This window comes from Scyliorhinus canicula, chromosome 11 (assembly GCF_902713615.1).
Source record: "Scyliorhinus canicula chromosome 11, sScyCan1.1, whole genome shotgun sequence".
In the NCBI taxonomy this organism is placed as follows: domain Eukaryota; kingdom Metazoa; phylum Chordata; class Chondrichthyes; order Carcharhiniformes; family Scyliorhinidae; genus Scyliorhinus; species Scyliorhinus canicula.
This window is the reverse complement of record NC_052156.1, coordinates 144,969,116-144,983,389: the sequence shown is the minus strand read 5'-3', so window position 1 is coordinate 144,983,389 and position 14,274 is coordinate 144,969,116. Positions and strand designations below refer to the sequence as shown.

Genomic DNA, 14,274 nt, shown 5'->3' with positions numbered 1-14,274 from the left:
GCTGTGCCGGTGGTGAGGCAGGACTGAGGCAGCGCTGCACCAGCGGCGAGGCAGGACTGAGGCAGCGCTGTGCCGGTGGCGAGGCAGGACTGAGGCGGCGCTGTGCCGGCGGCGAGGCAGGACTGAGGCGGCGCTGTGCCGGTGGTGAGGCAGGACTGAGGCGGCGCTGTGCCGGCAGCGAAGCAGGACTGAGGCGGCACTGCGCTGTGCCGGCGGCGAGGCAGGACTGAGGCGGCGCTGTGCCGGCGGCGAGGCAGGACTGAGGCGGCGCTGTGCCGGCAGCGAAGCAGGACTGAGGCGGCGCTGTGCCGGCAGCGAAGCAGGACTGAGGCGGCGCTGTGCCGGCAGCGAAGCAGGACTGAGGCGGCGCTGCGCCAGCGGCGAGGCAGGACTGAGGCGGCGCTGCGCCGGCGGCGAGGCAGGACTGAGGCGGCGCTGTGCCGGTAGCGCAAATCAAATAAAAAAAACATAGATTACCTGATCATCATCACATTTGATATGTTTCAAACTACTTATAAAAAAAAACTTTGGGACATTCAGGGTGCTAAATGAAAGTCGGATTGCCTGATTCTTCTCTTTGACTTTTTAAACATCATTTAACACTTTCTGAATGTCAACGTTTTCCCCAAAGAAAAATAACCATTGCACATTTGAGACATTAACCAAAATCCACCCCACCGCCCCAAGCTCAAGCCTCCTCCCCTTCTAAGACCATTTTCCCCCTCCCAAGTCCCCACTTATTCAACCGTCCCATCCCATTACCCTTCCTCACACCATTCTGAATTCCAGCATCCTTCCCGCCCCCTTCTCAGAGCTTCCTCCCAATTACTCAACCACCCACACCCTCCCGCCAAGCTGTTGCTTGCTCCTCGCACAAGGGAGCACAATTAGGACAAGATTCAAGGGAAGGAGAAGGCCCGCCTCACACAGAAACAGCCCGCCTTCGAGACTTACCTTCCGAAATGTTGACAGTGAAAGGGCTCTTGGGTATCATGGCCCCAGCAAAAGTCACGTAAATGGTGTGTGGGCCTTCGAGCAGTGGCCTGTAGGTGCAGCGCATAACATTGTCACCCTTATCCTCCAGGATCACCTCCACAATGTCCCGCCGGCCCTGGGGATCAACAATAACCACCCCAACATCTCCTGATCCGGCACCTGAAGATAAATGACAGGGGTCAGCATTGGTTCAAGGCCGTGGTGCGATCAATGATCCAACAACACCTTCAACAGGTGGTTTATGAACTCATTCTGGAACCACCATATCCAAAAACTCTGAGGACAACTGGGAGGACACAAAACGGGGAGAGGATTAAAAATGCTAACTGCAGCCAAAGGGAAAATTACCAGCGACCATTGTCAAAACACCAAAATAAATTCACACTTGGGAAAGCTTAGGGGGCACCAGTTCAGAATAATGTCTGACTAAAAGAATAAATCTTCAAGTGTTAATGAGGATAATGCAGCGCAAGGGCAGCACGGTGGTGCAGTGGGTTAGCCCTGCTGCCTCACGGCGCAGAGGTCCCAGGTTCGATCCCGGCTCCGGGTCACTGTCCGTGTAGAGTATGCATATTCGGCCCGTCTTTGCGTGGGTTACGCCCCCACAACCCAAAAGACGTGCAGGTTAGGTGGATTGGCCACGCTAAATTGCCCTTTATTGGAAAAAATGAATCAGGAACTCTAAAAAATTTTTTAAAGATAATGTAGCATAGATATTTTCATTTTCCACAAGGCGTTTGATAAAGTACCTGACTTAATAAAAGCATGTGCTGTTAAACAGACATCGGCAACTTGGATACAAAATTGGCTAGGGACTAGAAGACATGGAATAGTGATGAATAGATTCCCCCTACCTGGTGAGAAAGCGAGGATCCACTGGGGACCAATATTAGTACTCTTGCTTTAATGTTATTTTATATCTATGTGGCCTGGATGTGGGTATAGGGAGTACAATTTCAAACTTCGCAAATGATACAAAATTTAGCAATACAGTATACAATGAGCATTATAGTAGCATACTTCAGGAGGACGTAGGCAGATTGGCGAAATGGGCAGATACATTTCTTACGGATGCAGGGGGAGAACAATATGGAGACAATATCATCTCATCCCAATGGTTTTATTTGGAGGATCTGATGTGCATATGCACAAATCTTTGAATGTAGCAGAGCTAACTGATATACGGGATAGGATATGTTGCTTTCTAAATAGAGACATTGAACACAAAAACAAGGAAGTCATGTTAAACTTTTAAAAAAGCACATGCTGGTTAGGTCTCAGTTGGAGTATCGTGTACAAACACTTAAGCACCCTACTTTAGAAAATGTGCCAAGTCTCCGAAGTGTTCAGAAACAGTTTCCCAGGATGGTACCAAGGGTGAAGGAGTTCAGCTATCTGGGAGATTGAAGAAGCTGGGATTGTTCTCAGTACAGTAGAGAAGTTTAAAGGGGTAACCAAATTGGGTTGTCAAAGTTATGGAGGTTTTTTGTTTCCTCGGGTAAGTGTGCCAGTAGTCAAAAGATGGAGAGAACTAGAGGGGGGAATTTCTTCTCCAGGAGGTTGTTATGATCTGGATCACACAAACTCCAAATGGGGAACCAAATTTCATTTGAACTTCGCAACTGGACACACACTTGAAGAAGACGATTAGAGGGAAAAAGTTAGGGAGCGAGACTAAACTGAACAGATCTTTGTAAAAGAGTCAGCACAGACATTACAGACCAAATATGCTGCATTCTATGATTCTCTGAATAATGACATTTATCCCAATTTTAAATGTAAAAAAAATCTCAATTTCCACTTTAATTTTAACGTCACATTACCAAGAAAGTCGGCGACATTCTAGTCACAGACACGTTCTCCAAACCACTGCTTCACTGTTCATTGAAAACTAAGTTACTAACCCCCCCCACACACAAACTACCCACTTCCACAGAGCAGTGTTTGGTTCTTGTTGTGGCAATGCAGGTGAACAGGGGTGTTACTTTGCAGTGCTACTTACCTGCAGTGTAAATGTCGAAGTATGTTGGCTTGTTGGCCACATTCCCATTCAATTCCAGGCCAGGTCCTCGGGCAGTCACCTTATTGGCATCACCCAGCGCCATGCCAATGTGAACATTGAAAGGGCTTTTGTCAATCTGCTGTCCAGCAAACAGCACCGTTACCTAGAAACAACCACATGGACCGGGAATTAATGACAGAGGACATGGTTTGCTGCGATTCCCTTGGCGATTCCAGAACTTCAGCAAAAATCGTTCCTAAGGCTAATTGCGCCATTTCTGTGGAGGAGTCAGGAGATGTGGCCTAAAAATTACAATTCTGAACATTGGTTGCATAGACTTAACTTGTAGTCCCCTTGAATGTAAAAGATTAGCAGGCAATCTAATGGAGATGTTTATGATTAAGAGTGCGTGCCCTACTGAGAAAGAGAGAAACTATTCCTTTTGATAAGAGGGTCCAGAACAAAGGAACACACCTAGAGCTAAGCAGTGCAGCGTTGGTGTCAGGAAGCACTTCTTCACATAAAGGATAGTGAAAATTTGGAACACTCTTCCCCCACAAAGCTGTGTATGCTAAAACTTTCAAGACTGAACTGGATAGATTTTTGTTGGGCAACTGGTATCAAGGGGTTATGGAGAAAAGTTGTGTAAATAGGCTGGAGGTGCAGTTCAGCCATGATAACTGAATGGGTAAACAAGCTGGAGAGGGCCAAATGGCCTTTCCCAGTCCCTCTGGCGAGGGGGTGGGTCGGTGAACTTGCCCTATGGAGAAGGCCCGAAGCCTGTTGGATTCAATGGCTTTTCCCAGCTCATAAATATTGCTCTGGGATCTTATTGAAAATTGGGAGAATGTCCCCATTCTTGTGCAAAGAGCAGGATTAGAGGGCTGGGGAATGGAAGCGAGTTCGTGGAAAGGGGAGGAAGCCTTTCCTCGTAAACCAGGGCTGTCGTAATTGGTCAGAGAATTACCTTGTGAAGTCCAGCAACTTTGGGTATGTAGGACACGGAGTACGTGCGATTCCGGTCATTGTTCGCGATGACTCTCGCCTGTATAAGGGAAAGGAAAGGATTTTGAGCAATGGTCACTCACCCACCCAGGGTAGATATCTGCCACTCCAGCTCACCCAGGAAGTGAGCGATATGTAGAGTGTAATCCCAGCTCCACACCAGTCAGGGCATACCCACAACACAGAACAATCTTACAACATTTGCACAGACTGACTCCATGATTTACACACATCACCTCTTCAGTGTGACCTTCAGGATCCTCCACATAGACCAGGACCTCGCCAAGGCCAGCATTGATGGTTTCCACTGTGAACTCTGCCGGCTTTAGGACCACGTTACCCTGGGGTTCGATTCCTGCAACCCAAGTCAAACCTCAGTCAGTAGGGCCAGACATTAACAGTGTAATATCCCTCGTCAGGTCAAAGGTCCAGACAGACTCTGCATCATTCCTTACCCCAGGTCAAAGGCTTGCCCAAAGTGAACAGACCTTGGTAATGTTCCAAGTCAATGGACTCAACCCGGTCTGAATCAATACAGTCCTTTACACCTGGGAATAGGCCCATGTTACCAAGTCACAGCACAGGCACTGGGAAATTGGTGGTCCAAACTCCTGGTGACCCTCTGGGATAACGTGCAGGGTTGAGGTTGCTGGTGACAGCACTGTGAGCATTCAGAATACCGCACCTTAAGGACATATTGGCCTTGAAGATTTACCATTGGGGCCTAAATTCCAAGGGTTGAATTAGCAGGGGAGATTACAGAAACTAAGGTTGCTTTCCCTGGAATTTAGAAGATGGAGGAGATTTGATTGATGTCCAAGATGTTACGTGTAGGTGGATAGAAACTATTGCCACTGGCTGTGGAGACTTTAAATGAGACCCAGACCCTGCAGTAGTGAAATTAGGAAACACTTCACTCAAGGTAACAGACATTTGGAGCTAGTTTATGCAATCTTTTTTCATTCATTCAAAGATATGGGTTTAGTAGGCTAGGCCAACATTTATTACCCTCAAGAAGATTTGGGGGGGGGGCCTTCTTGAACCACTGCAGTCCCCAGAGGTGTAGGTACATCTACATTGCTGTTAGGAGGGAAGTTCCAGGATTTTGATCCAGTGACAGTGAAGGAACGGCGATTTATTTCCAAGTCAGAAAGGTGAGTGGAACTTCCAAGGTGGCGGGGTACCCAGATATCTGCTCCCCTTGTCCTTCTAAATGGTAGCGGTCGTGGGTTTGGAAGGTGCTGCCGAAGGAGCCTTGGTAAGTTTCTGCAGTGCATCTTATAGATGGTACACACTGCTGCTGCTGTTTGTCAGTGAAGGGATGCCAGTGAAGGGAATGAATGCTTGTGGACGGGGTAGCAATCAAGCAGGCTGCTTGTCCTGGATGGTGTTGAGCTTCTTGACTGTTGCTGGATCTGCACCCATCCAGGCAAGCAAAAGTAGTCCATCACAATTTTGACTTGCGTCTTGTAGGTGGTGGACAGGCTTTGGAGAGTCAGGAGGCGAATTACTCATGGCAGGATTCCTAGCCGCTGATCTGCTCTTGTAACCACAGCATTTATATGGCAAAAAATGAATTGTAATTTTAAATCTGATTGATAGACTTCTGTTAACCAAAAGTATTAAATAATACATGGCAAGATGGGGGCATGGAGTTCGGTTACAGATCAGCCACAATCTCAATGAATGCCGGGGGTAAATAGCCGATTCCCATGTTCTTTACCTGGTCCATAGGCACGAGCTTTCTTAGGGTTGACTTTGGTCCTGAGGGGGGCACCAGGCTTGAGCTTTGCCTTGGGGAACTGGGAGAGGTAGGTCATCACCGAGTGCTCATCCACATTGGGGTCCACAATCTCCTCAGGGGCAATCACCTACAGGAGGAAAGAGACAGGAGTGAGAGGGAATCAGGAACCAGAGCAGAGTGACAGATTGGGTGGGAATAAGAGGGTCGAGGAAGTGGTGTGACAGCAAGAATGAGCAAGAGTGAATGTGAAGATTTGAAGAGTGAAAGTAGCAGTGAGCGAGGAGACAACAGCTCGAATTCACCGACTCCAACATATCCTTAGTCTTACACTGGACTAACATTTAGACACGAGTAATATTTAGCCATGAGTAAAGAGATTCCACTGAATCTGCTCCACAAAACCAGTTGTACCTACATAAATACCGAGAGAATGCGGACACTCACCTGAGGGACTCCCAGCCAATCATCAGCCTGCTGCATGGCCTCCCTGGCATTGTCCACAGGTTGTTTTGGGTCCCAGTCCAGCCAGTCAGGACACAAACCTGTGAGCACAACAAAGACCTTTCAAACAAGGAGAAGGGACAGAGAAACACATCGGGTCTCTCGTGCGCAGTTGGGAAAATGCACATGCTGTGAATGCCTGGGAACTGCCCCTCTCACACTGCAGCTCACCCCAGTACTGCCCCTCTGACAACTCTCTCCTCACTCCCTCCCTCCTCCTTCCCGCCTTCCCCATCCGCCTAATTGTGCAGCACTCTTTCCCCCCCCCATACTGCTCCTCTGACAGTGCAGCATCCCTGCTTCACCACTCCCCCTGGAGATGCTCACTCAGTACTGTCCTGGAAGCGTCAACTCAGATTGTGGGTTCAGGTCTCTGAAGTGGCACACGAACTCTCAAACTTTTCACTCAATCAAGTGCCACAGCTAACACTGACAATAAAGATTCACACGTTGTCAGATCAAGGGTAGCTTTATAATCAGACACACTGAGATCAGAGTTTCCAGTAACTAATCCACAATTCAGCCTTAACAGGAAACTCTGTTTAGTCAAGGGCTAGCACAGACAGCTCCCTACTCTGCTGGAGTGGCCCCCCTGCTCATTAAAGTATCAACACATGGGTGGCACAGTGCTGCAGTGGTTAGCCCTGCTGCCTCACAGCACAGAGGACTCTGGTTCGATCCTGGTTCCGGGTCACTATCCATGTGGAATCTGCACATTCTCTCCGTGTCTGTGTGAGTCTTACCCCTACAACCCAAACATGTGCAGGGTAAGTGGAGTGGCCATGCTAAATTGGCCTTAATTGGAAAAAAAGATTGGATACTCAAGTTTATATTTTTTAAAATTCAACACAAGATGTCACAACAGTACAATACATACTGGATTGCCACTCCTACACAAGGCTGACCATGCACAACAGCAGCCCCTGCTCCACCCTCCTCACATCTGGTTCTATTTATTTCAGATTATACAAGGATCCATCAAAATAGTCGAACAACACCAATTCATAGCGTTTTCAAATCCACCTCCCCCTGACTTTGCCGTCTCCTCGCAATTATCAGTATAACTCCACCACTAACTGCATCCACAGTGCCACTCCTCATACACAGCCCGAGAGAATCAGTGCGCACAGCAACACATACTAAACCTCAACTCAATGTGCAGAGAATGCACAAGGGTGGAGGCAGTGGGATATTGCTGTTCACAAGTTTGTTTCCACAGCCGCAATCCACAACCCCCACTTGTCCACACCACCCATTGCCAACCCCAACCATCCATCCATATCCTACATTCGCACCCGTCTTCACCCACCCACAACGCCCACCCACCCCCATATTCCTCATCATCTCCTCTGTATAGGAAGGCATCTGATCACAACCTTTGACTGCATTGACCCCGCCCATTTTTAGAGTTTTGATTCAACCAGCAATCACTATTCGAAAAAGTTTCCTAGTTTTCCCAATGACGTACAATATCTATCATAGAATCGCTAGTGCAGGAGACGGCCACTCGGCCCATCGACTCTGCACTGACCCTCTGAAAGAGCACTCGACCCAGGCCCACTCCCCCATCCTATCTCCGTAACCCCAGCTAACCTGCACATCTTTGGACACCAAGCGCAATTTAGAATGGGTAATTCACCCAACCTTTGGACTTTGGGAGGAAACCGGAGCACCCGGAGGAGACCCATGCAAACACGGGGAGAACGTGCAAACTCCACACAGGCAGCCACCCAAGGCCGGAATTGAACCCAGATCCTTGGCGCTGTGGGGTAACAGTGCTCACCACCGTACCACAGGGGAAAAATAAAGGGCCAGTACTTCGGAGTTGAGGTGGTTCCACACCGACAAGATGGGTGATGGGAGATTGTTCCCAGGCATCAGCGAAAGGTGTGGTGACTTAACCAGGCAGCCTCATTTATTGTCTAGAAAGAGCCCATCAATAACTTTGCTGTAAAAAGGAACCTTTAGGAAATAGTGATCATAACAAGTAAGAATTTTACATCAGGTTTGGAAGCGATGTCATTTATTCTGAAACTAGGGTCTTAAATCTGAGTAACGGAAACTATGAAGGTATGAGAAGCAAGTTGGTTATGGTGGATTGGAAAAAATTGTGAAGGCAGACCGGCAATGGCTAGTACGTAATAGGTATTATGTAGTCTACAACAAATGTACATTCCTCCAAGGTATAAAAACAAAACATCCCAGAGAGTTCAAGGAGATGGCTATGGAGATAGTGCATTGGGTGTTATCTTTCAAAATTCCAACGGTTCTGGAAAGATTCTTGCAGACTGGAAAGTAGAAAATGTAACCCCACTATTTAAGGGAGGGAGAGAAAAGGGTGAATGGAGAACCACAGGCATGTTAGTTTGATGTCAGTAGCAGGGAGAGTATTAGGATCTATTTTAAGGATGTGAGTAGCAGGGAGAGTATTAGGATCTATTTTAAGGCTGTGATAACAGAACACTTAAACAATAATACAATGATTGGGTAGAGGCAACATTGATTGGCATTTGACAAACCTGTTGGAGTTCTTGGAGGCTGCTACTTGCAACATAAAGAGAACCAGTGGATATGGTGCATTTGGACTTTCAGAAGGCTTTTGATAAGATCCAATACACAGATGGCTAGCGAACAGAAAATTGGAGATAGTGGGACTGGAGGATACTGGTATGGATTGAGAATTGGTTAACCGAGAAAGCAGAGAATAGGAACAGTGCGATCATTCTCAGGATGGCAGACTGGTACTAGTGGGGTAACGCAGTGCCAGGGAGGCAGCTGTTCACAATCGATTTAAAGGATTGGAGTACAAAACACACCTAGAATCTGACTCTACATTTAAAACATACTCCTGCTTCTGGCACCCAAGCAGGATGGTCAACCTTCCTTCCTCCCCTCACTCCCACCTTATTGATTATGTCAGCAGTCTCACCAAGCCCCTCCTCAGTCACTTACCTGGGGCACAGTTGTCGACCAATGCCCCCAGTGCCTTGCCATCCTGCCAATCCCGGTTGAAGTTGGTGATCGGAAGTTGTGGAATTTTGTTCTGGATCCATCCCAGCAGCCTCTGCTTGGGTGTCTGCTTCTTGACATCTTCATCATCCTCATCCTCCCACATGGGCATGGAAATGGAGTAATGGAGGATCAGGGTCCAGATCAGGCCCAAGATCAGCTTCAGGTTCCCATCCACGATCGCCTTACTGTCTGCAAATAGAAAACGGGGGAAACACGTGATCAGAAAGCAACAGGTTTATGCATTTAGACAAAATCAGCAAGACAGTATCAGTCCTTTCAAATGCAAGACGCAGGTGGAGGAGCAGCAAAGGACAGTAAGCAAGGAGGGCTGAAGCTGCAATTAAAAGGCAGAGATTTTGAGAAGACTTCTGTACATGGGAAGGGGAGAGGGAGGAGTTTTGGGGACAGTGGCAGCCATGTGTACCATTTACAAGATGCACTGCAGTAACTCACCAAGGTTCCTTCGACAGCACCTTCCAAACCCACGGCCACTACCATCTAGAAAGACAACTGCAGCAGATACCTGGGAACCACCCCGAATTGGAAATATATCACCATTCCTTCACTGTCACTGGGTCAAAATCCTGGAACGACCACCCCAACAGCACAGTGGGTGTACCTACATCACAAGGACTGCAGCGGTTCAAGAAGGCAACTCGTCACCACCTTCTGAAGGGAAACTAGGAATGGGTGATAAATGCTGGTCTAACAGGCAACATCCACATCCCGTAAGTGAATTGGATCATCAGGGTTGCCAACCCTCCCAATTGGCCTGGAGTCTCCAAGAAATGGAGATCATTCTCCAGGTCACTGCTGTGTGCAACTCTGGGGGCAAATCATAGGGACGTGAAAAAAAGATTGTTCGTGTAAGAAAATGTTAAAACACTTCTCTTTACCAGCCGAAAAAATATTGGAGTTGGCAAGGCAATACATCAAAAAGATGGACATGTTGGCTGTTGAATGGCTGGAGGATGGGGACAGGTCATGTGATGAAACTTCCAAGAATACATTTAATCAGAGCTGGCAACCTGGGGATCATCGATGGATGCGTTACAAGCAGAAGAGTAAGGGGCATGTTAAAGTACAAATAGGCAGCAGGTATCTGCACCAGGGGTTTGAGGCAAGAGCTACAAGGTGACTTGGTCACAGGATGTAGAACAGAGAATGCTACCAACACATTTAATTGCCTTTCACAGTCAGTGTAAACTCTGTAGCATAATGTACTCTGCCCCACCCAACCTAAGCTGCACAAACCCTGGGAGGGATTCAGAGGGAGTTTTATTCTGTATCTGAGCCACTATGTACCTACTCTGGGAATGTTTGATGGGATAATGTAGCGGGAACTTTATCCGATCTTATCCTGTACCTCCCTGGCTTGTGTGGAGCAGAACCCCTCCCGGCACTGGCTATCTGAGTATCGGATGGTGTTTACAGGAAAAATACAGCCTTGACCGTCATGAAGCAGGAAATGTTCTGAGCAGTGACCTTTCGCAGCTTGATCAAAACAAGGGCTGGTGACCCCTCCCCCATGAGTAATTCCCTCCCCTTGTGAGGAACATCTGCCCAGCTGTTAGAGTGATCACTCTCTCTCTCTCTCACACACACACACATCGGGAGATAGACTGGATGGGAGCCACAGCCAGTGATGTTGCACCGTGTAGTGTTCCAGTGCATCCAAGGGAGCAAATCCTGGTCATTTCAGTGCCCGTGCTTCCCTCCCCATTGCACTGTGCAGATGTCCGAGGGATTACCTCCCAATATAGGATGTGTTGGTGCTAGGCTGAGCAGAGCTCCTGATCAGCCCCATTACCATCACTGAAAGCAACACAACTTCCAATAATCAACGGAAACGTCAATAACTTAATTTCCCCAGCTCCTCAGCATGGATCACCTCCCGAATGAACGTTCACTCCTGCCACAGTTCCCTTCACCCCCTGTCACACAGACACAACACCCCCTCCCCCCCCCCCCACCACCACCACCGACAGAGCTCAGGCCTTCTCTACCTCACTCTAACACTCTATCTGGGGCGGGGGGTACAAGCAGAGGGGGTGGAACAAGGGGCCACACATTTGTAAAACTGTGCAATCTTTGCTCACTCTCCAAACCAGAGCAATCCTTCCTCGTCCACATTCCCATATAAAGTCTGGCATGGAGAGAGAGAGAGAGAGAGAGAGAGAGACGAAGGCAGAGCAACTGTCACCATTTGCTGTAAACATCTCACACAGATAAAAGGTGCTGCAAAATACAATCTATTTGTTCAGACCCATAGGTGTGTGTAAGGTTCATTCACACTCCTTTATATTTGCCAATAAATAAGGTTCAGAAAACACCTCAAAAATGTTTTTCTCCAACACTAAATCAGCAGTAACCTGCCCAGTTACACAGCGGGCGATCCATCCACCCGCCCAGTCACACAGCGGGCGATCCGCCCCCCCCCCCCCCCCGCCCAGTCACACAGCAGGCGATCCATCCACCCGCCCAGTCACACAGCGGGCGATCCCCCCCCGCCCGCCCAATCACACAGCGGGCGATCCATCCACCCGCCCAGTCACATGGCAGGCAGCCCGCCCCCCCCTGCCCAGTCACATGGCAGGCAATCCGCCCCCCCCCTGCCCAGTCACATGGCAGGCAGCCCGCCCCCCCCCCCTGCCCAGTCACATGTCAGGCAGCCCTCTGCCCCCTGCCCAGTCACATGGCAGGCAGCCTTCTGCCCCCTGCCCAGTCACACGGCAGGCAGCCCTCTGCCCCCCCGCCCAGTCACATGGCAGGCAGCCCTCTGCCCCCTGCCCAGTCACATGGCAGGCAGCCCTCTGCCCCCTGCCCAGTCACATGGCAGGCAGCCCTCTGCCCCCTGCCCAGTCACATGGCAGGCAGCCCTCTGCCCCCTGCCCAGTCACATGGCAGGCAGCCCTCTGCCCCCTGCCCAGTCACATGGCAGGCAGCCCTCTGCCCCCTGCCCAGTCACATGGCAGGCAGCCCTCTGCCCCCTGCCCAGTCACATGGCAGGCAGCCCTCTGCCCCCTGCCCAGTCACATGGCAGGCAGCCCTCTGCCCCCTGCCCAGTCACATGGCAGGCAGCCCTCTGCCCCCTGCCCAGTCACATGGCAGGCAGCCCTCTGCCCCCTGCCCAGTCACACGGCAGGCGATCCATCCCCCCCGTCCAGTCACACAATGGGCGATCCGCCCCCCCTGCCCAGTCACACGGCGGGCAGGCCCCCCCCCCCCGCCCAGTCACACGTCGAGAAGCCCCCCCCCCCCCCAGTCACACGGCGGGCGATCCGCCCCCCCCCGCCCAGTTACACGGCGGGCGACCCCCCCCCCCCGTGACACAGCAGGCGACGCCCCCCCACCCCCGCCCCCCCCCCCCCCCGTGGTGAGCGACCTACCCCCTGCCCAGTCACAGAGCGGGCGATTCTCCCTCCCCTGCCCAGTCACAGCAGGCAGGTAACCCTCCCCCTTCCCAGTCACACAGCGGGCAGCCGGCCCACCCTCCTCCTGCCCAGTCACAGAGCGGGCGATCCGCCCCCCCCCCCCCCCCCCCCAGTCACAGTGCTGAACCCTGTGTGGAATTATGCAGCACAGGGATATTGTGCCTGTGCCAACTTTCCTAAAATGGAAAGAAGTTAGCCAATTAGCCCCACTCCCTATTCTTTCCCCAAAGCTCTGTACTGTTTTTCCTTTCAACCATTTTTCCAGTTCTCTTTCAAACATCAAATATGCTTTCACCACCCTTTCAGTCAGTACATTCCAGATTCCAACTCACTGTGTAAAAATAATTTCCTCATGACATCTCTAGTTATTTTGCCAAACCATTCATGATTTTGAATAACTCACTCTTTTGTTACTCTTGTCTAGGCATCTATTAATAAAGCTAAGGGTTGCTTTTGCTTTTCTAAAAACAAAATAAGCCTTCCTAACCATCTTCCACCTTCAAAGCAGTGTGTGCAAACACTCCCAGGTCTCATTCCTGCACTCCCTTTAAATTTGTACCATTAAATTCATATTGCCTTTCTTAAATTTTTCCACCAAAATATATCTGCCACATGTCGGTCTACTTCATTAGTATTTATCCTCCTGGAGTCTGTTACTACTCACCTCATTCTGACTTTCCATATTATCCGTAAAGTTTGAAGCCAGCAGATCCTAACACCAACCCCTGGGGAATACCATTGTAACATCACTCCAATCTCAAAAACTACTTTCTGCTCTCTATCCTTTAGCCAATTTTATATCCATGCATTAATCCTCTGGTCATTAATTTTGCTACAAGATGGTTATGTGCTAATTTGTCCAATATGTCTTTTTTTGATCAATTTAGAGAACCCTATTCTTTTTTTCCCCCCCAGTTAAGGGGCAATTTAGCATGGCCAATTAACCTACTCTGCATATCTATTGAATGACTGTATGCAAAGCATTAAGCGCACCACCCTCATCAACCCTCGCCATTGCTTTTTTTTTAAACTTTGATCAATTTAGTCCACCACAACTAGTCTTTAGAAAATCCATACTGGCCGTCATTAATGCCTATACTTTTCCTAAATGCGAATCAATTTTGTCCCAGGTTATTGTCTCTGAAATCAGTTTCCACCACCACAGGTATTGGGAGACTGGGCTGAATAAACATCTGAGTTTGCATAATTATAAAGTAACACTGACCCTAAAAATACAAGCTGTGGGGTTTTGGAGATGGGGCGGGGGAGTGGGGGGGGTTAGTTGTGGGTAGTGGTTAGGGAGGGACAATGATAGAGCACGGACGGGGGTGTTGCTTGCTCAGGTTCCAAACGGAGGGAGCTGTTCACAGAGCTAGTGATTGTTTTCACTTGGAGCGAGCGCAGTGCCCAGGGTTTAAATGCGAGGAAGAGGGGGGACCACGCTCAAGCTGTAACTAAACCAAGACAGGTGTGAGGGAGTGTCAGTGGATTCTGGAAACTAGCAGAATTTGGTATTAAGTGACCCAGGATGACATCATATTCCAACTCTCAAATTTCCAACTCACTGCCTTCTAAAAGAC

The 14,274-nt window shown here is 49.2% G+C and overlaps 1 protein-coding gene across 1 annotated transcript in view; it reads right to left on the bottom strand.

The window, feature by feature from the left end:
- flncb (filamin C, gamma b (actin binding protein 280)) overlaps nucleotides 1-12,951 on the bottom strand; it is a 69,644-nt gene extending 56,693 nt beyond the window's left edge. The window contains exons 1-8 of the mRNA XM_038812220.1: nucleotides 12,933-12,951; nucleotides 9,201-9,449; nucleotides 6,192-6,289; nucleotides 5,727-5,874; nucleotides 4,240-4,358; nucleotides 3,966-4,043; nucleotides 2,999-3,161; nucleotides 955-1,155 (exon numbers count right to left, since the gene is read on the bottom strand). Of these exons, the coding sequence (XP_038668148.1) occupies nucleotides 955-1,155; nucleotides 2,999-3,161; nucleotides 3,966-4,043; nucleotides 4,240-4,358; nucleotides 5,727-5,874; nucleotides 6,192-6,289; nucleotides 9,201-9,449; nucleotides 12,933-12,951 (1,075 nt within the window). The remainder of the gene's footprint in view (nucleotides 1-954; nucleotides 1,156-2,998; nucleotides 3,162-3,965; nucleotides 4,044-4,239; nucleotides 4,359-5,726; nucleotides 5,875-6,191; nucleotides 6,290-9,200; nucleotides 9,450-12,932) is intronic.
- Between the last annotated feature and the right edge of the window lie 1,323 nt (nucleotides 12,952-14,274).